Source organism: Aythya ferina (assembly GCF_964211825.1).
Source record: "Aythya ferina genome assembly, chromosome: W".
Lineage (NCBI taxonomy): Eukaryota > Metazoa > Chordata > Aves > Anseriformes > Anatidae > Aythya > Aythya ferina.
This window is the reverse complement of record NC_140313.1, coordinates 2901792-2923427: the sequence shown is the minus strand read 5'-3', so window position 1 is coordinate 2923427 and position 21636 is coordinate 2901792. Positions and strand designations below refer to the sequence as shown.

The following is a 21636-nucleotide window of genomic DNA, read 5'->3' as shown; positions in this document are numbered from 1 at the left end:
AGCCTCGGGGGAAGAGCTGCTTACCGGTTGGATAAAGATGCTGCAGGATCCCATTGTCCAGTGTGAAGATCCTTCACCTTGAAAGAAGGGAAGAAATACAAGCGGAAAAACTTATTTGGGAAGAATCCTTCCCAAGTGTTATCACCCACGAAGACCACTCTTCTTCCTGAAGCAGAAAGAAAGGAATTAATGGGAGCAGGGAGCATGCCATTACCCACGTTAGTGCAAATAGCCCGAGCAGATCCAGGTCAGGATCCAGAGCACTGGCTCCTCTCCAACCCACACTCAAAAGTGACCTAGAACTAAAATCCTGGGCTCAAACTTGAGAAACATGACAGTGATGGGGCTTCATATGCAGAAAAGAGAAGGCAAAAGCCTGGCAACTTTCCATCACCCTCACTCTGCCTGTCCTTGACCTGTCTGCCACTAGCCACCCCTTGGTGTTTTCATAGAGCCTATTCAGCATGGAAGCAGGATCCATCCCCCTGAGCAGGCTCTACAAGTGTTTTTGGCCTCTGATGATTTACTGCATGTGCCCTCCTTTCTCATGCACAGGGAAGCTGACAGCCCATCACTGCTGCCTCACCCCAGGCACAGGTGTGACTGATGTCTGTGCTGCACTGAGCCCTAGAAGGAAATCTCTGGGTAACACAATCACAGACTGGCCAAGGTTGGAAGGAACCTTGGAAGATCACCCAGTCCAACCCCCTGCCGAGCAGGATCACCCAGAGCACATTGTGCAGGATGGCAACCAGGTGGGTTTTGAGTATCTCCAGAGAAGGAGATTCCACAACCTCTCTGGGCAACCTGTCCCAGTGCTCTGTCACCCTCACAGTGTGGGAATAGAAATGTTGTTTTTGCAGAGTTACATTGTTTAGGAGGAGGGAATGTGGTACTGAGATATGCTTACAGTGATAAGAAAGTTTAGCAGGCGACCTTGTAAAATGCAGACAATCAGACTCCTTAGGACAATTAGGTGAAAATCACGGTGTCAAGTCAGATAAGTGAAGAAACATTACCACTTCAAGCAGTAAAAATGTCAAAAGAAATTTGAAATTTAACAGGCCGGCGACTGAAGGCCATGCATTGTTTGTGAAGCATCAGATAGATTGTGAATCTGGATTACCCACTCAGTGGGGAAACAGGGGAGGGTCCTGCCATCAAAAGGTATATAAACTGTGTTTTGGAACTAGTAGATGCGCTCTCTCCTGCTTGTGGGGTGCCCACCATTGCAATCGCGAATAAATTACTACTTCACTGAGATCCTCGCCTGAGCCTAAGTTATTGGCTACGGAGTGTTTCTCACAACAGTAAAGAAGTGCCCTCTCACATTCAGACGGAACTTCCTGTGCTTCAGTTTGTGCCCGTTGCCTCTTGTCCTGTCACTGGGCACAAGTGAAAAGAGACCGGCTTCATCCTCTAAACACCCTCCCCTCAGATATTTATACACATTGATGAGGTCTCCCCTCAGTCTTCTCTTTTCCAGGCCCAGTTCTCTCTACTATGTCATCCCACCTAAACAAGCTCTTTACAGCACACCCAGGCAGCACCAAATTACACAGAAAAAGTGGTGACAGCTGCAGACATCCTGCGTGATGCCCCCATGACATACCTGGCCCCAGCTCTGCCCCCATCAGGCCTATCACCCGACCGCAAACAGAACCCACTGGCAATGCCCTTGGCTTCTCAAAGCCACTCCTGGTGGTGACCTTGTGACAGTCACCACTTGTACAACCACTTTCATCTGCTTTCTCATCATCTTTGTAGAAACCCTAGCCAAGCTCCCATTTGTTTCCTACTCTCGGTACAAGCCAGAGAAACCCAGCCTGCATGACAGCTCTGGCCAAGACAACTGACATCTGGGTGAGAGCAAAAAAAAAAAAATAGCTGAGGGATAGAGGCGTGGTAAACAGCTCCCTTCCTGAGGAAGAGAGAGAAATAAAGGTCCCATGTGAATGCTGACCAGCATTTTCCATGTTCCCCTCCTGGCCAGACACCACATGTACCGTTCTGCACCAGCTGTGCCAGCAGGTTGTCCTCCAGGATCGCATTGGTGGCAAAGTTGCTGCCCACGTCAATGAAAGCGTGCAGCAAGCTGGTGGTGAGGCCCTTGATGTGCTGCCTGGTGGCAGTGGGAGGATCAGCTCGGAAGCAGTAGAGGCAGGCATGGCAGGGCTGGGAGCTTGCCAGGTGGTGCAGGAAACTCAGCTTGTTCTCGTAGGGCAACAGGCTTACCTTGGCTGGGTTAAACCTGGCAGACTTGAAATAGAGGGCATCGATGATGACCAGCATGGCCTTGGGAAAGCGCCAGGGCAGCCAGCAGGAGCCTGGCGGGAGGCTCTGCTTGTCCCACGGTGGTGGCATGAGAGGGTTTGAGCAGGAACTGCTGTTGGGAAGCTCAATCCAGGTGAGGAGGAAACCACTCATGAAGAGCCTGATACCAGAAAAAAAAAAAAGAGAGCAGACCAAGGCCAGGAAGAGCAGCACTGGCCACCGCTGCATCCTATGGGGAAAAACAGGTAAACTTAGTCCCTTATGGCTCTACTGGGACCAGGTGACAGCTACCTCACCAGTACCCACCCCTTGTACTCTACTGTCCCTCCAGTCGCTACCTTACAAACCTACCCCTGCACAAACCCAGGTAAAGTCCCGGGCAATGCCCCTTGTGCTGCTGCCACTCCGTGCCACCCCCAGTACCCTAACTCCCTGCCCATTTCCGTGTGCCCTCAACCACCCCCACACCCTCCAACCCCCCTACATGGACCATCCCCGTGCCCCCACTCCCCCTGCAAGCCACCCTGCAGCCTCCCCCGTTCCTCACCTACCGCTCCCCCACCTTCCCCACCCTCCTCACCATCCCAGCACCCCCTGGTATCCTCCGGCCTCCCAGCCTCACCGTCCCCCGGCCTCGCTTACCTGTGGCCTCCACTGCCCTTGGAAGCACCCAGGAGTGGCAACGCGAGGCTTGGCGGAGGTGACAGTGGCCCCCAGCCACCGTTCCCCCCAGCTGACACCAGCTGCACCAGTACCCAGTGCACCCCTGTCCCCTGAGGATGGCAGCTACAGCTCGAGCCACCACGCACAAGCAGGTGAAGCCCAGCCTTGTGCAAGGCTGCATGCAAATCCAGCCACGGGGACAAGCAGCCCACAGTCCCACAGAGGAATCCTCTTGCAGATTGTCCTGGCCCCCAAATTGCTTGGGATGAACATCATCTCACGCTGCATCCCTCCATATCAATACACAGCCCTGAGCACCACGAGGATGAGCTGCAGCACCAGTACTATTTATTACATGATTAAATCCAAATACAAAAGTAGGGCCAAGGGAAGAAGAAGAGAGTCCCACTGGGGAGGGCAGCAGAACAGGGCTCCCCGCAGCCCGGCAGGCCCTGAGCGAGTGTCCCCACTCTCGCGGGTGCTGCACCATCAATGTGTCCAGTGTCCTTCAGGCCCCGCTAGCTGGAGGTTGCCTGCTCTGCCTTAAGCACCTCCATGCTGGGGGGCTGGGGGTCCCCATGGGCTGGGGGTATCTCATCCTGAGTCTTCGCAGCTTGCATCTTGGTCAGTGTGGTGTAGATGCCCAGGGCCTGCAGGGAATGAAAGAGCCATCAAGGAGGAGAGGAGACAACGTACCCTGCAGGGACTGGGAAGGTCTCTGGAGAAGGCCCTGTGGGTCAGCAAGAAGTGTCCTTGCTGTGGGGCTGTGGCAACTCTTGACAGGACACACATAGAGCTGTGACAGGGCAGGTCCCACAAGGTAGGCAGGGCCACAGTGGACTCTAAAGGGGCTGTGTTCGAGGCCCTGATGTTGCTGTGCTACACCACAATATCAGACAGCCCCATGGAGGACTCCTGCCAGTGCACAGCAGTGCCTTCAGGAGCTGACCCAAATCCCTGTTCAGCCCTGTTTGTTCAGGGATGGACAGGGAAGAGGCAAACTTCCACCCCAGAGGTAGTAAGAAAGTCGTATTTTCATATTTTTGCCACCTTGTTTTGGCAGAAAAAAAGGGTCCTGTCTCCTACAGCTGTAAGCTGGCTCAGGCCAGTCCCACAGCCAGGGGCTGCCACAACAGGGACCTCCTGTTCCCACAGGATGCTGCAAAACAGCTTCCCCAGCCCACACCTTCTATTTTATACCCACCCACTGGGCCAAATTCCTCTCCTAGCATAACCACCTTCCCCACAGGGGCTGTGAGCTTCACCTCCCTCAGCCTCTGATGAGAGGCAGGGTCCTTCCTCCAACACTGACCTGTGCGACCATGTGGGTGATGTCACTGGTGTTGGCTGGCAGCAGGACCGTGTTGGAGTCTTTGGCAAGCTTGGAGAAGGCGCTCATGTACTGCTCGGTCACAGAGAGAGAGGCAGCTGTGCTGCCATGCTGCGGAGAGATGGTCAAGGCTCATCAGGAAGGAGGCTGAGCCAGGCACCACCAAGAGCTCAGCTGTGCCGGCACCCCCAGCCTGCCCCAGGTGTCAACAAAACTCTTCACTAAGATGCCAGGGGGCATCTTTGAGAAAGCTGGGTGCCACCCCAGCTTCGGGATCATCTTCCTGTGCTGGCACCAAAGCTTTGCCCCAAGGAGCCCTCACTCACCTGCTGGGCCAGGGCAGCCGCCAGGAGCTGAATGGCCTCAGCCTTGGCCTTGGCCCTGACCAGCATGGCACTGGCTTCTCCTGCAACAAAGCACATCAGAACTGTGACAACACGCTTGCAAGAAGTATATCAAGAAAATGTGGTGCATACAAAGCCTCCTTTTCCCTAACAATAGCACTACAATTGTCCTGCAACGCCTCTCCTGCTGTCCCAGGCTGTGGGGAAGCAACACCAGCTGCAGCACAGTCCAAGGGTCCCAGCAGGGAGGAATGAGAGCAGCTGAGGCAGTCTGGCTCACAGCAGTGCAATCTGCTCCCAGGAAGCATCACCCCTCAATACAGAGGGGTGCAGAACCCCTGGTGTTCAAGGCATGTTCTAGCCAAAGGGGCTACCAGCAGCTTTGTTGATTTTCTCAGCCTTCTCGGCTTCTGACGCCAGGATCTGGGCCTGCTTCTGCCCCTCAGCCACATTGATAGCAGATTCCCGCATCCCCTCTGACTCCAGCACTGTCGCACGCTTTCGTTGCTCTGCCTCCACCTGCAAACACAGGTCAGATGCCTGCCTGCCACAGCCACTCTGGGGGCATCCCACCCATGGGGCAAGAGCAGCAAAGATACTTCTATGTCCCTACTGGGCAAGCAGAGCTTAGCAAAGGGTAAGACAACAGCTACAAAACACTGAGTGATCCCCAGCAAGGGTTGGTTCTGCTTCCCAGATGCAGTTTGCTGCAGTAGTGAGCCCAACCCACAACATACCATGCTGCCCTGGTCCCAGGCATACTGCTCACAATATACCACGCTGACTCCATGTGGGGCACTCACTGTAACGCCACTGGGCGCCACCAGCTCACAGAAACTGCTCCGAAGAGCACCCACCAGCCCACACAACCCTCCTCAGTCTGGTCCACATCTAACAGGCCAGCCTGCTTCCCCTCCTCCCCTTCCATGCCTGCCCTAGGCTCTGGCATCCCACTTTCCTCAAGGGGAGACCTTCAGCTCTGAGTTTTGCTTCCTGCAGAGCCCAGCAGGCCCCAGGGATTTTAAAGGGAGCTGGCAGAGCTTGCATGTACCAGGCAGGGGCCACCACTGCAGAAAAAGAATGGGGATTATTTACACAATAGCTGTGTATTTGCAGCCAAAGTTCCAACAGGCTTCCCTCCCTGCAGGATGGCCCAGAGTGCTGCCAGCTCTGGATGGAGAACAGCCATGCTTCAAGGAAGAGGAAACTTCCCTCTCATTCCACATCACCCACTCAGAGAGCTGAACCTGCATCTGCATAGATTCCTTCACGCAGGGGGGCACGTGGATGTCCTTAATCTCGTAGCGCAGGCACCAGATGCCCCAGCAGTCTGAGGCTTGGTTGATGGCATCCACTATGTTAGCATTGAGGGACTCACGCTCCTGGCAGGCACAAAAGAAACAGCAGAGAACAAAGAAGAGGTGCTTAGCGTAAGACAGTGACAGAAGGGAAACAGACACCTCATTCCATGGGCAAAGGTCAGCCAGAAAATCCCCAACTCCACGAGTGTAGGGCAGGGCAAGATGCTTTCCACATCTCTCGGAGGGGTCACCTTCTCCTAGAAAGGGCAGTGCCCAAAACTGAAATTACTGATACAAGCATCTGGTCTACAACTGGATACAGAAATGTTCCAGGAACACAAACAGCTCCTGCTTCTGTCCAACAAATGCAGCACGAGGATTACAGCCCCCCTGAACCAGGTCAGCCAGGACACTCATCACTGGGCCTAAGCAAAGTGTAGCTGATTTGAGAGACACAGTCACACCAGCTGGGTTTGGACATTGGCCAAAAAGATCCAAAGTAAGACCCATCTCCAAAGATTCACAAACAGGTTGACTGAAACGGAAGCCAGAAGCCATCTAAGCAAAGGGCATTTTAGTGTTATACATATCAGCCTGGTTGTACAGGCCCCGCAGGGTTTCGAGATGCTGCCAGATGTTGGCAGCGCTGGTATCCACCTCCCCTGCTCACCCGGAATAATCTGTCGAGGGAGAGTTTGCCAAGTTCAGATCTCATGGTGGTCTGGGCCAGCTGGGTCACGGCATATTCAGGATCCTCCACCCCGTAACTGGCCTGGGGAGCAAAAGCAAAAACAAGAGAGTAAGTGGCGGTGCTGAAAGGGACCCCGAAAGAGGTTGTACTGTGTCTGTCTGGGATGGAGTCACCTTTCCCTGCAGCAGCCCACACAGTGCTGTACTCTGCACTCGTAGCTGGAACAGCACTGATATCACTCCAGTGTTGTGTCTGTTAGGAATGTTTTAACAATTCGTGTCCATAAAGAACAGTCCTGTCTGCCTCTGGGCCCTGCACTGGCAATTCAATTCTTGAACCACAGATGCAGTGTGTCCCAGTCTCCCCCTCATTCTAGTCAATTTATCAAGTCTTCAGAAAATACTCCTCAAATTTATGAACCTGTTTGCCTTTGTTATTCTGGACTTCTATTTCTAACAGTTACAGCCTTTTTTTTTTGTCTTCTTCGAGATTAACTTAACACTGCTATAGGTGTGACCGTCCCTGTGAATGGCTGGTGAAGAATGTTTTAATTACTGGTGAAGTGTCAATAAGAAAGCTATTTGTGTTTGTATGAAGTCTTTGATGTCTGGGGGTTTCAGAACAACTGATAACAACTAGTGACTGTTATGGGATACTATGCAGGCCTCTGATATCTGGCCAGGTGGCCAAGAGATTAAGAAGAAGAAAAAAAAGAAGCTGAAGGACGGCTAGGAGACAAGACCTGCAGGGGATGCTGTGTAAACTTGACACGGTGCCAAGGAGTACAAAGGGGAAGGACAAGAAAAAAACTTGGAGAGGAAGACTACGAGCCTTCAGCATGAAAGACCCCTAGAGACCCCCAGAGGGACCACCGGAGACTGATGCGCATGCATAATGGATCCCGGAAGCTAATTATAATAATCTATTTTTTTTAGAAGTAGTAATGAATATGTATTAGTCTAGGAGCATAAAAATCAGCTACTTGATGTAACTGGGGTGTGTCCTAGTGGAGCGGAGACTCCCGGTGCACCCAGCGCTGTTTGCTTACCTCTATTCTTTTAATAAATCCTATTTTTTATTTAATCCTATTTTGAAGATTGAGCCATTTCTAACATGTCTATTGCTGCATAGTGCTGGCACAGCATCAGGACTCCTTCCAAGCCCCCAAGAGCCAGCAGGCTGGGCGTGGGCAAGTGATGGGAAGGGGACATCGCCAGGGCAGCTGACCTAAACCAACCGAAGGGATATCCCATGCCATGGGGGGGCTCTCATGGTGGAAGCATCTGTCCTCCTGAACAACCGCTACGCATATTGATGCCCTGCTTCCCAGGACATGGCCCAACATCTCTCACTGACGGAAGTAGACAGTAACTGCTTTTCTCTCTCTGTGCTTCCGTGTGGCATTTGCTTTATTTTTTTTCTTTCCTTTTTTTCCCCCCTCTCCCTTTTCCCTTTAATTAAACCTTTCTCATCTCAAACCTCGAGCTCTTTGTGTTGTATTTTTTTCCCCTTCCTCTTTGAGGAGGGGGAGTGAGAGTGGCCATGGTGGAACTCGGCTGCCCACCTGAGTAAAACCACCACATAGGCAAGATGAGGAAAGGTTGTACTAAAATGAAAAACCTGACACAGACACCCCCGTCAACCTCCTCCTCCAAGAGAGCAGTCCTGGAGAAGGGGATGTTCAGCCCACCTGCTTGCGGAGCACAGCAAGCCCAACAGAGGCTGGAGCATGCATCTTAGAGAGAAGTGAGCTGAGAGAGGCTGGCCACAGTGGCCAGCTGGGTGAGGCTGCATACGCAGAGCCTGCAGGGTGCAGCCATGGGTGCTGGAGGCTGGAAGCTGCAAGCTGCCTCGTGCCTCCAGGGTCAAGCTGGGCCTCAGTACAGCAGGGACGGTACCTTGTAGGGGTCCATAACCCGCAGATAGAGCACTCCATCAATCTGCAACATGACATTATCTACCAGGAAAAGAATGACACATCCTGTTTACTGAAACAGAAGAGAAAAGGCATAGCAGCCCCCCTTTCCCCTGATAGAATTAGCAGAGCTGGGCATGGTTGTCCCTCTCCTTCCTGTTGTCAACAGTGTGGCATGGAGAGAGGGATCAGCTGAAATAGATCTCCTCGTGTAAAATGCTTTGTAAAAAGGATCCCTACATTCTCTACAAAGTGTCTCCCTTTGACTTTTAAATACACCAGAAACCTCAGGTGTCAAGATCAAAACATTTCATGCTGAAGCTACCTTAACAGGTAAAAGATTTAAGAGGGGAAAAAAAGAAACTTAATACTAGAATTATAACAGACAAGTCCACCAACCAGATCCAAAATCTTTGCATGTCATTTGCAAAAAACACAGTGGAGATTTTTCCTGGTTCAACACATGAAAATTTCTGAAATACGAAAAATTGATTATTGCCTGCTGTATTCATCACAGCAAGAAGTGGAGCACCCCAGAGGGGCACATGGGACCTCCTGGTTTTGCTGATCATAGTGGCATGGGCAAGACTGGGTCCACAGACATTTCTTCTCAGAAAGAGCGGTCAGGCATTGGGATGGGTTGCCCAGGGAGGTGGTGGGGTCACCGTCCCTGGGGGTGTTCAAGGAAAGGTTGGATGTGGTGCTTAGGGACATGGTTTAGTGAGTGACATTGAGGGTAGGGGGATGGTCAGACCAGATGATCTTGGAGGTTTTTTCCAACCTTGATTCTGTGATTCTAGGAGCCTGGGACATTTCCTCTTGTCCCTGCACTATCCCTTGTTCACCACAGATGCAGGGGATGGGAAGGGGCAGGAGACAGAAACTTTTCCTTACTTAGGGTGACAGCTGACTGCTCTGGGACATTAATGACAATTTCTTTGAGACTCTGCACATAACGAATCCGATCCAGCAAAGGGATGAGGAAATTCAAACCCTGTGAAAAAGGTGGGATTAGACAGTTGAGCCCTGAAGCCAGGCAGAGGTTTTCCCACCCATGGAGCTCAGACAACCTAGAGAGATGTGCAAACAAAGCCCAAGTACGTGACATGCTGCAGATGCTTCAGGCTGAGCAAACATGCTTCACACATGTGGGGAGCTTAGGTTTTTCACTGATTTTAACACACAATTTTAAAGGAAATTAGTCTACAAGCACCTGAAAGAATCACAGTCTGACAGAATAAGCACGGGTACTCTGACCATCCTCTGAATCCTCTTGCAAAGCATGTGCCTCGCCACAGCTACAGGAACCTGCCAGACCCAGAAGGGCAGAAAAGCAGCTCCTTACGGGCTCAAGGATTTGGTGGAACTTGCCCATCCTCTCCACCACCCAAGCCTCCTGCTGCGGTACGAAGAGCACCCCAATGTTCAAGGGCAAGCTGGAGTTCAACCGCTGCGGAGCCGGGGCCAGCCACGCTGAACGCTTCAGCTGCTGGGTGCACTGTGGGACCGAGAGGCACGAGATGGAGCCCAGCAACGGGCGGGCAGCCCCTTGCCAGCAACCACCACCAAGCCTCCTCCTCCTCCAGGCTCGCAGCCAGCAGCCCGAGGGCACACGGGTGCACACCACGGCTGTTCATGGGGGGGGACTCACCCCGGCTCCGGAGCTACCCCCAAGCCCCTTCCCTCACATCCCACCTGCGGACCCCACCCCGGGACCCTCACGGACCACTCGGCGCCCCCCAGCTCCGTTACCCTGGGGTTCTCCCCACACACACACTGTCCCCCGACCCCTCAGCGGTGCCCGTACCTACCCGCAACAGCCCAGGCCCTGCCCGGGCCAGCATCGCTCCCCCAGCGATGCCGTCCCTGCTCCCGTCCCGTTGCTGTTCCCCACCCGCCGCCCCGGAACCCTCCCCAGGCAGCACCACCTCTTCCGGAGCCCTCTCGTTGCCTCCCGGCCCGCCGCAGCAGCTGCTGCCCTTAGTTCCCTTTCGTGTCCCCCCCCCCATCCCCTCGGGGCGTTGTGGGGCTGGGCTCGATCTCCAAACGTTTATTAAATAAAACTGTGGGAATAGAAATGTTGTTTTTGCAGAGTTACATTGTTTAGAAGGAAGGAATGTGGTACTGAGATATGCTTACAGTGATAAGAAAGCTTAGCAGGCGACCTTGTAAAATGCAGACAACCAGACTCCTTAGGACAATTAGGTGAAAATCAGGTGTTAAGTCAAGTCAGATAAGTGAAGAAACATTACCCCTTCAAGCAGTAAAAATATCAAAAGAAATTTGAAATTTAACAGGCGGGTAACTGAAGGCCATGCATTGTTTGTGAAGCATCAGACAGATTGTGAACCTGGATTACCCACTCAGTGGGGAAACAGGGGAGGGTCCTGTCATCAAAAAGTATATAAACTGTGTTTTGGAACCAGTCGGTGCACTCTCCTGCTTGTGGGGCACCTGCCATTGCAATTGCGAATAAATTACTACTTCACTGAGATCCTCGCCTGAGCCTAAGTTATTGGCTATGGAGTGTTTCTCACGATTTGGGGGCTCGTCCGGGATCCAGTCACCTACTGGGGAGCCCCGCCGCCGCAGCAGCAGGAAGGCATGACCTGCTGATTTCAGCGGTCCTGTGCATCGACGGTGGCGGTTCTGCGGAGAGCTGACAGAGGGCCCGAGACTGATTAAAGAGGCAGGATCTGTGAGGTAGTGGGGAAAGGAAGAAGGTAGGCACTCTGGGTTTTAAGAATCGATCCGGTAAATCTGTGCACAGACCAAGGTAAGAAATATTAAGTATTGCCTTGGGGGTCGGGTGAGACTCTGTGTGATGTGTGATTGAGACGTGCTTTTGTACGAAGCGAGTGTGGAGTCTTGATCCCCGGTTCTGTAGCTCCGCGAGGGGCGCAGCCGGAGACGGACAAAGCGTGGGATAAAGGAGAGAAAGGAAGAGTCTCGGGAAATTTGGTGTACGGTAATCCTTGCACGGGGAAGTGCTTGGCAGTACACCAGGGAATCTGGTAAACTCATAGGTGTGTGGTACCCCTTGCACGGTACAGTTTGGCAGTACACCCCCATTTTCCAGAATCGGAACATTAGTGTGTGGTACACTGCATGTGATAAATTAGTGGGGGGTTTGTTCATTGTCTTTGAGGAATTTGGAGAAACTGCTGAAGAGATAAGGTTGTACAAATTAACGGCCTTGGTAAAGGGGAGGATTAAAGCAAGCAGATAACAGGAGGGAGTATTGGATACACATCCTTGAGTGAAACCAGACATCCTGTCTGCCGCTTCATTACCCCCACCTGAATACGAGCACAACGTGTGAACACCAGCAGAGGAACAACGACCCCCCCTCTCAACAATAAACTGCGCAGCCTCAGCCAGTTCAATAGGTCTCGATAAGCCGGAACTTCAATGCTATAAAACAGCGACACTGGAAAGGGGAAGTTGCGTGCTGTTGCGGAGCGGAGACTCCCCAGCCGCCCAGCGCTGTTTTGCTTGTGTCTGCTTACTTGATTAATAAAATAATTTCAATAGACCAGTAAATTGTGTGGTCTAATTTATAACAATTTGGTGCCGTGACTCGGATGAAGGCAATCTGATTGAAAGACCTTCGGAGGGGGCGCCCCGCTGATTTCAGCGGCCTTCGCTAGGACTACTTTCAATCAAACCCTTCACCGACGAACCCAAAATTAGACACAAGCAAATAAAACCGGTAAACCCCAGGCAACCTTTGTGCACGAAGCCCGAACGAAGACCCACGGGGTGGGTAATTATAGGCCGGTGTTCCGTTCGGTTGGGGTTGGGTTTCCCAGAGTGTGACAACTGAGACGTCCAATTGCGGACGAAGCGAGAGCGGACCCCTCGGTAGTGCGGTTCCCACATCCCGCGAGGGACTGGGCCACGAAAAGGGGGAGCGTGTGTGTGTGCGTGTGAGGGCACTCTGGAAGATGGGACAGAAGAAGAGTAAGCCTTCTGGTCCCATGGGTGGGGTAACGTCTGATGTTAGGTTACCCCGGGATTAATGATTAAAAATTGGGAGGATTCCCCTTTTAGGCGGGGAAGGAATAAAGTAAAAATGATACATTATTGTGTTGAAGTTTGGGGTGGTAAACAGATTCGAGGAGACCACCTTTACTGGCCTGTATTTGGGTCTTTTGAAGATTGGGTTTGTCAGGCCTAAATATTTATGTAAACTCAAAGGAACCCTTTAGTCTAGAAGAAAGTGAGTATGTGCACCTCTGGATAAATTCAGATACGAGGATGCATCTATATCCTCTAAAAGAAAAAGGAGGGCGGGATAAAAAGAGAAAGGACTTAGAAGTCCCAACACCGCCCCCGCCCTATATTCCACTGCCCGCACCAACGGCTCCCGTCCTTAATGGACTCCCCGAATTAGCTAATCCAGGAGAATCGGAATCGGATCATGAAACACAGGGGCCAGTAACCAGAAGCAGGGCAAGAAATCAGAAATCTGCTTTAAGGGAGGGATTATATCCTCTACGAGAAATAGCGATGGGGGGACCCCAGCCAGGAATGGAATATGTGGCCATCCCCATTAACTCTGGGGATGTCCGAGATTTTAAGAAAAGGACAGGAGGAGGGTAAGCAAGCTTTAATGGCAACTGGCATAGTGTTTGCAGCTGCTGAGGAATAATTCTAACTGGAATAATAACTGTACATTGTATATTGTATATATAAAAGCCCGGGCATTTTTGTTAAAGTATTCTTTTATTCATATGTTAATATGTAAATATGTAAATATAAGAACTGCCATAGAGGTGTATGTCTAAGGGAACAAAATTTGCCCAGGCATATTATCGGCTCATCAGGTTTAAATGTCCTCAGTGTAATTGTCAACAGGCAGTTAATTTACAGTGGTTTGATTTTATTTGTGTATCTATATATTGTGGATTTTGGAGGGATTGGGATTGACTAGTAAAGAGCTTCTAGGAAACCTCGAGGAAAAGCCCCCTAGGGTGTATACTAACACATTGGAGGGATATAGTGGGGTGAGAGTGTACAGAAAGTAAAAGAACTCTTATCAAATATTGTAATCAATGGTGGCCACTTTATAAACTAGAGGATGGAGCGGAGTGGCCCCTAAATGGAACTATTAATTATAACACCATATTACAGTTAATGTTGTTTTTTGTGGAAAGAAGGAAAATGGGATGAAATATGGTATATTGATTGATATGTTGTTTCAGTATCTTGGAGGGAAAAGGTATGGAATTAAGTTGGACTCTGACTGAGCCTTTGGTGCTGGTATTAGAAAAGTACAGGCTGGAAAAAGATAAAGGAAGTGTTAAAAGAGTTGCTGAAGGTGTTAAAGGTGTGGCATGTAGTATTTAACAGAGCTGTTTGAAGTTGAATGAGCAGGGAAAGAGGATGTAGGCATTATCTAAGTAACAGTCTAGAAGTTATGGTATATTTGCATATTTGCTGTGGTGTTTGGTCAGTTTCCCAAGCATCGGGGAGGGGGGAACAGCCTGCTCCACCAGGGGCCTCTCCAGCGGCCGCAGGGGGGTTTCGGCTCCAGCGCCTGGAGCGCCTCCTCCCCCTCCTTCTGCACTGACTTTGGTGTCTGCGGGGGGGTTTCTCGCTCTCTCAACTGCTGTTGAGAAGCAGGTTTTTGTTTGTTTCTTTGTTTGTTTGTTTTCGTGGATGTGCTCTCACAGAGGCACGGACTGTATTCCTCATGGCTTGGCTCTGGGCAGCAGTGGGCCCCTTAGGGCCAGATGAAATTGTCCCTTATCTGCCACGGGGAGGCTTCCGGTTTTTTTTCTCACGGGGGCTGCCACTGCAGTTTCCCACCCCCCTACTCACAGCCCCCGAACCTTGCCATCAAACCCAATACACTGGGGAACAGCTAGGTCATTACTGACCTGTAAAGTATCAGGGATTAAATTAACTAATGAAACCCTAAAAAGTGGGGCTGGGATAACAGTGCCACTTTGGGGGGGATACCAAGCTGAGACTAGGGGATAAAATGATCACTGGGCAATTATTGTATGTATCCAAGGCGGAAACTAACTTGTTGGGAAGGGATTTGATGATTAAATTGGGCATTCAACTAGTAAATTGTTAGACTGGAATAACAGTGTTATTAATGGAGTGCTCTCAGGCCCTGAGAGCAAACGTATATTCACCTCTGACTGGAAAGACTCTGAAATGGGGGTGGAAGCAACAATATAGGTGGACAATTTTACCTCAGGGGTTTACAGGGCCACCTATCTATTTGGGTAAATTCTAAAAAAGGTTTTGGAGCAATTACAACCTCCCAAGGAGGTATTAATGTTACAAATATGTGGATCATTTTAAGGAAAATCGATACTCCCCAATGGGAGAGAAATGCTGAATAAAGTGATAATGAGGCAAATATTAACTGTTTTACATCAGAAGAGTCATTGGGAGGTGCAAGCAATGTGTGATGTTGTTCTAAGAAAGCATGTCTGTGTAGAAATATATACTTTAGGGAAGCACACATGCAGAGGATGTACTATATGTCAAAAGGTAAATAAAAAAGGTCTTCTGTAACCTATCTAGAGGGGGACAGGAGCCAGGGCTTTGACCTTTCCAAAGTATACAGGTAGACTTTACTGAGTTACTTGTTTGTCCTAATTGACCATGTGACTGAATGAGTGTAAAGTTTTACTGCAAGGATTAAAGCAGGCCTTAGAGATTGAGTGGGATTTTCACAGCCCCTGGCACCCCTCCTCTTCTGGAAAGGTAGAGCGAATGAATGGTGAAATTAAGAAACAACTAACAAAACTTATGCTGGAAATTAAGGCTTCTTGGGTAAAATGCTTACCCCTTGCACTGTTAAACATATGGATGCAGCCCAGAACTGATGTAGGAATTTCTCCTTTTGAAATGCTATATGGTATGCCCTATGACTTGGAATTGCCACTTGATCACCCTCAATTCTAATGAAGACTTTGAAAGAGACTCTTTTTAACACCACGATGGGGAAGGCCCCTATGTTGTTTTGCTTACTACAGAAACAGCCCTTTGGACTGCGGAGAAAGGATGGACACATGCCAGCCGTGTTAAAGGACCCATCTGTGACGAGAAGTGGGAGATCGCTCCAGGAAACAAAGACCTGAAGCTCACATTGCGACAAACTCGATAGGTACCGTGGGTTAAGGTAGAGGCTCTCCCCTGAAGAACACTACTGCTGCCGAGAAGAACTAAAACCTCGTAGTTGGCTGCAACCCAACTGACGAGTGAGGCAGAGGAGTGAATAAGTGGGGAAAGAAATGGGCCTCAGCCATTCCTATCGGTATTTGGGGGTTCTCGCACTGATTTCATCCTGCATAGCGACTCAACACCACTCCCACCAACCTTTTAAATGGACTTTAAGTTGATTCGAAGATCAACAGGTTATTGCAACCCAGATAACATCGGGGGGGGGCCAAGCTTTACTTCTACACTATGTCAGCTGATCTCGAGGCCCCAATGCTGGGAATATATGGGATTTTATTTCTGCCCAAGTTCTAACCCGGGAAAGGGGTACTGTAAATGCCTGAACGTGTATTACTGTGCATACCAGGGGTGTGAAACCATTGCTACAGACTGGACACTTGGGGCTGGTCGGGATAAATTCTTACAAGTGGGATATGGGCTGCAAAGTTGTAACCAACAATTGGATCCCCGTTACAGGTGGTGAGGGCATGGTATAGGGTATACAGGAACCTTCCACGGAAATAAAGAAATTTGCAAGGTTCTATATATAAATATAACAAACTCGGACGATACTAGCTGGGTACTAGGAAAAATGTCAGATTTTACGAACACGGAACAGATAGGGGAGGACTCATCCTAATAAAGAAGGGAAAACCCGAGACTTCCAAGGTAGTCGGGCCTAATAAAGAGTTACTAGGGGAAGGTTTGGTTGTCCAGACTGTAAATATACCTGGGACTGCCCAACCTACTACAGTGTTTTCTAATAAGTTGACAGAGTTATCCTTTCCCACACTGCTTCCAAGCATTGTGAAAAAAAAGAAAGGGGTTGTACCCAAGGAGATAACTGAAGGGTACTGGCTATGTGTAAGTGTTAAGCCCCCATATTCAAATTCTTCCAAGTGCAATTGGAGTCAGGAAATCGGGATAACTTTGACCCAAGTTACGGGAAAAGGTAGATGTATCGGCACAGTTCCAAGAGATAAAAATGATCTGTGCCATGCCACTGAAAATAAATAAATAAATAAATAAAAATAAGAATGGACCAAACACATAAATGGTTAATTCCTGCAAATAACACTAGGTGGGTATGTTCATTGTTGGGAGTCACTCCTTGCCTATCTTTAAAATTGTTTAACACATCTCATGATTTTTGTGTACAGGTGGTCATTATACCAAGGATTCTATACCACACTGAAGAGTATATGTATACCCATCACACAGTGGCTGAATACCATCTGGTAAAGATCATACTGGGGTGGTAAGAGATACAATGACTAAATTGCGGGAAGGATTAGAAAAATGCAAAAGGGAAAATGAGGCTCATCAGAATTGGTATGAATCCTGGTTTAATTACTCACCTTGGCTTACTACCCTGCTATCAACCATAGCAGGGCCCCCTTGTTGTTACTTATATTAACACTGACTTTTGGACCATGTATATTCAATCAAGTAATCGCAATTCTGAAAAGTCGATTAGAAGCTGCTCATCTTATGCTTGTGCGTGCTAAGTATGAATCTCTTGAGCAGGAGAAGGAAGACACAGAAACTTTAATGCTCAGCAAGCAAATATTGCAAAAATTCAATGAACAAAATATGTTAGAAAAAGAAAAAGGAGGGATTGTGATAAATTAGTGGGGGGTTTGTTCATTGTCTTTGAGGAATTTGGAGAAACTGCTGAAGAGATAAGGTTGTACAAATTAACGGCCTTGGTAAAGGGGAGGATTAAAGCAAGCAGATAACAGGAGGGAGTATTGGATACACATCCTTGAGTGAAACCAGACATCCTGTCTGCCGCTTCATTACCCCCACCTGAATACGAGCACAACGTGTGAACACCAGCAGAGGAACAACGACCCCCCCTCTCAACAATAAACTGCGCAGCCTCAGCCAGTTCAATAGGTCTCGATAAGCCGGAACTTCAATGCTATAAAACAGCGACACTGGAAAGGGGAAGTTGCGTGCTGTTGCGGAGCGGAGACTCCCCAGCCGCCCAGCGCTGTTTTGCTTGTGTCTGCTTACTTGATTAATAAAATAATTTCAATAGACCAGTAAATTGTGTGGTCTAATTTATAACACTGCAGAAGGGAAATTTCTGTAGGAACATACTGATGAGGGCTAGGAAAAACGGGAAATATGAATTCCAGGGGACAGGAAGATATCCCTGGGGGAGTGCCTACCAACTGTTCTTCCTGAAGAATAAGAAATTGGAAACTTAATCCCAAAATTAGAGGAGATAATAAAAGAAGAAGAAAAAAAAAAAAGGTTAAATATTGTGTATCAGTCCGGACAAAAGAACCAATTAAGGAAACAGCAGTATTTTGGCCAAAATACGGGTCTGATGAAAATTCAGGCTTTAAATTTATGTGTAAACAATAAGATTCCTTTTTCGGAGAAGGAGCCAAGTTATGCTCCCTATAATCCAAATATTGTACCCGTGGCAGCAGCAGTCACTCCAGGAAGGGAGACAGGGACTGTAATTAACACTGTCCCTAGAGAAGGATTGTACTCTAGGCTCTGGCAAGAATTAGAACAAGGTAGAAGATATATTGAGAATTTTGCCTTCCCTGATACTAACAGTACTAACACTAACTGTGTATCCTCTTAGGTGAACTACCCCCCCTCCTTAGCAGCAGAGAGGTTAGGACTTTTAAGAAGGAGAGGAAGTCTTTATTCGAGGACCCCAACAGCCTAGCTGAACAATTAGACCAGTTCCTACGACCTGACTTATACTCTTGGGGGAAGGGAATTATGTCTATAAGTATGTTGTTTACAGGGAAAGAAATGGGAATGATCAGGAGGAGAGCTGCTATACAAGAATGGGAAAAAGCTCATCCTCCAGGACCAGGGGTAATACCGGCAGGGCAGAAATACCCACTTGCCAATCCTGGCTGGAATAATAATAGTGTGCAACACAGAAATCATATGAGAGACTTGGGGTCAGAATGAGAGAGTACTCGGGGATGAGTCCCGAGGACCTGGTATCCCAAGGGCTCTTGAAAGCTCATTGTGTGATTAAAGCCTGGCAAAATACGCAGAAAATGCTTCAGAAGGTGGGGGGATGTAGTGAACAGTCACTGGGGGACCCTCCTGCAGGAGGCCCTGGAGGTGTGTGTCCGGAGGGGAGATGAGAAGGAAAAGCAGAGAGTGAAACTAATGGTATTCACAGTGCAGCAGGTAGTGACGCATAGGGTTGGAGAAAGATGAAGAAAATCTTCAGGGGGAGTCAGGGCCAGGATGGAAAGGAGAGGAAGAGAGATGAAGGAATGGCAGGCAAAGAAGGCTGCCTGTGTCGTGGCCTGAATCCTAGCAGGGACAGGCTTTGATAAGTGTGGCCAGGCTGGCCACTTCAAATAGGAATATCCAGAGTGGAAGAAGGAGGAGAGAAGGAAAATGGGATGAAATATGGTATACTGATATGTTGTTTCAGCATCCTGGAGGGAGAAAAGTATGGAATCAAGTTGGCCCTTGACTGAGACTTTGGTGAAAGTACAGGCTGTAGAAAGAAAAATAGAAAGAAGTGTTTTTTTTTTTTTTTTTTAAAAAAAAGGTTACTGAAGGTGTTAAAGGTGTGGCATGTAGCGTTTGACAGAGCTGTTTGAAGTTGAATGAGCAGGGAAAGGGGATGTAGGCATTATCTAAGTAACAGTCTAGAAGTTTTGGTATATTTGCTGTGCTGTTTGGTCAGTTTCCCAAGCATCGAGGAGGGGGATGGGGGGGGGGGGGGGGGGACAGCCTGCTCCACCAGGAGCCACAGGCCGCAGGTGGCTTTGGCTCCAGCGCCTGGAGTGCCTCCTCCCCCTCCTTCTGCACTGACTTTGGTGTCTGCGGGGAGGTTTCTCGCTCCTTGCTCCCCCAGCTGCTGTTGAGCAGCAGGTTTTTGTTTGTTTCTTTGTTTGTTTGTTTTTGTGGATGTGCTCTCACAGAGACAGGGACTGTGTTGCTCATGGCTTGGCTCTGGGCAATGGCGGGCCCCTTTGGGGCCGGATGAAATTGTCCCTTTTTTGCCACGGGGTGGCTTCTGGATTCTTCTCGTGAAGAGGAATCTTCTCTGCCCCCCCCCCCCCCCCAAACCTTGCCATCGATCCCAATACACTGGGGTAGCTAGGTCATTACTGGCTTGTAAAGTATCAGGGATTAAATTAACTAATGAAACCCTAAAAAGTGATGGGGGTAGAAGGGGCTGGGAAAACAGTGCCGCTTTTGCGGGATACCAAGCTGAGACTAGGGGATAAAATGATCACTGGGCAATTATTGCATGTACCCAAGGCAGGGACTAACTTGTTGGGAAGGGATTTGATGATGAAATTGGGCATTCAAATAGTAAATTGTTAGACTGGAATAACAGTTAATGGAGTAATTATTAATGGAGTGCTCTCAGGCCCCGAGAGCAAAGATATACTCACCTCTGACTGGAAAGACCCTGAAATGGGGGCGGAAGCAGCAGTACAGGTGGACGGTTTTACCTCGGGGGTTTACAGGGCCACCTATCTATTTGGGTAAGTTCTAAAAAAGATTTTGGAGCAATTCCAAGCTCCCGAGGAGGTGTTACTGTTACAAATATGTGGATGATCTTTTATTGTCAGGACAGGAGAAAAGAGTTGTGAAGGAAGCTACTAACAAGCTATTCAGCTTTCTGGGAAAGCAGGGCTTGGGAGTATTGAAAATTAAATTACAATATGGAGAAAGATAAGTCAGGTATTTAAGGCATCTAATGTCTGAAGGAAAACAAAGAATAAATGCAGAGAGGATTCGGGGAATTGTTGAAAATTAAGAAAGAACTAAAAAGTTTTAAAAGAAAGATTTTTTTTAAGGAATCAGGAGCCATGAAGTCTGAAGGAAAATCGATACTCCCTGATGGGAGAGAAATGCTGAATAAAGTGATAATGAGGCAAATATTAACTGTTTTACATCAGAAGAGTCATTGGGAGGTGCAAGCAATGTGTGATGTTGCGCTAAGAAAGTATGTCTGTGTAGGAATATACACTTTAGGGAAGCACATATGCAGAGGATGTACCATATGTCAAAAGGTAAATAAAAAGGTCTTCTGTAACCCATCTAGAGGGGGATGGGAGCCAGGGCTTTGACCTTTCCAAAGTATACAGGTAGACTTTACTGAGTTACTTGTTTGTCCTAATTGACCACGTGACTGGATGGGTGTAAGCTTTACTGCAAGGGTTAAAGCAGGCCTTAGAGAGTGAGTGGGATTTTCACAGCCCCTGGCACCCCTCCTCTTCGGGGAAGGTGGAGCGAATGAATCAGACATTAAAGAAGCAATTAACTAAATTAGTGTTAGAAACCCAACTTCCTTGGGTAAAATGCTTACTCCTATAGGTTTAAACAGCACCAAGAAAGGATATAGGAATTTCATCATATGAGATGCTGTTCGGATTGCCCTATCTGGGCAGAAGGGATGAGATACCACAATTCAAAACAAGAGAGTTTTCTTAAGAACTGTATTCTGGGGTTGTCCTCTTCTTTGTCATCTCTCAGGACCTGTGGGTTGTCGGCTCAAACCCCACCTTTGGAATTCCCCATTCACCACCATCACCCAGGAAACCGGGTCCTGATTCGGACCTGGAAAGAGTCAACTCCGGCCTGAATGGGAAGGACAATTACTGACCACTGAAACAGCCTTAAGAACTGCGGAAAAAGGTTGGACTCACTATACTCGAGTGAAGGCATCCGTCGACGCTAGTACCTGGGAAGCTGTTCCTACAGAAGACTTGTTGGAAGTTGAAATCAAAGAGAAAAATCTCATAGTGGACTCTGAGCAGGATAAGAGCTTACAATTGTAAACTAACCTTTTATTTTCACAGGTAACTAATGAGTGTGACTTGTGATCGAGAGAAAGGACAGACCTATAGCGAATTGCAGTGCTCCCAAGGCGGGGGTTGTTATAGTAGTAGTGTACATCTTATTCTTTGTATTGATAA

The 21636-nt window shown here is 48.7% G+C and overlaps 1 protein-coding gene across 7 annotated transcripts in view; it reads right to left on the bottom strand.

Moving 5' to 3' along the window:
- Positions 1-3263: 3263 nt before the first annotated feature.
- Positions 3264-21636, bottom strand: part of LOC311426278 (atos homolog protein B-like) — a 78073-nt gene continuing 59700 nt past the window's right edge. For 6 of the 7 annotated variants that reach the window (XM_084502543.1, XM_084502542.1, XM_084502541.1 and 3 more), the window contains 6 exons: positions 6583-6684; positions 5859-5993; positions 4986-5130; positions 4594-4673; positions 4250-4378; positions 3264-3587 (listed from right to left, as the gene is read on the bottom strand). In XM_084502543.1, coding sequence (XP_084358669.1) covers positions 3456-3587; positions 4250-4378; positions 4594-4673; positions 4986-5130; positions 5859-5993; positions 6583-6684 — 723 coding nt within the window. In that variant the 3' untranslated portion in view covers positions 3264-3455. The remainder of the gene's footprint in view (positions 3588-4249; positions 4379-4593; positions 4674-4985; positions 5131-5858; positions 5994-6582; positions 6685-21636) is intronic. The other variant, XR_014686648.1, reaches the window with a different exon arrangement.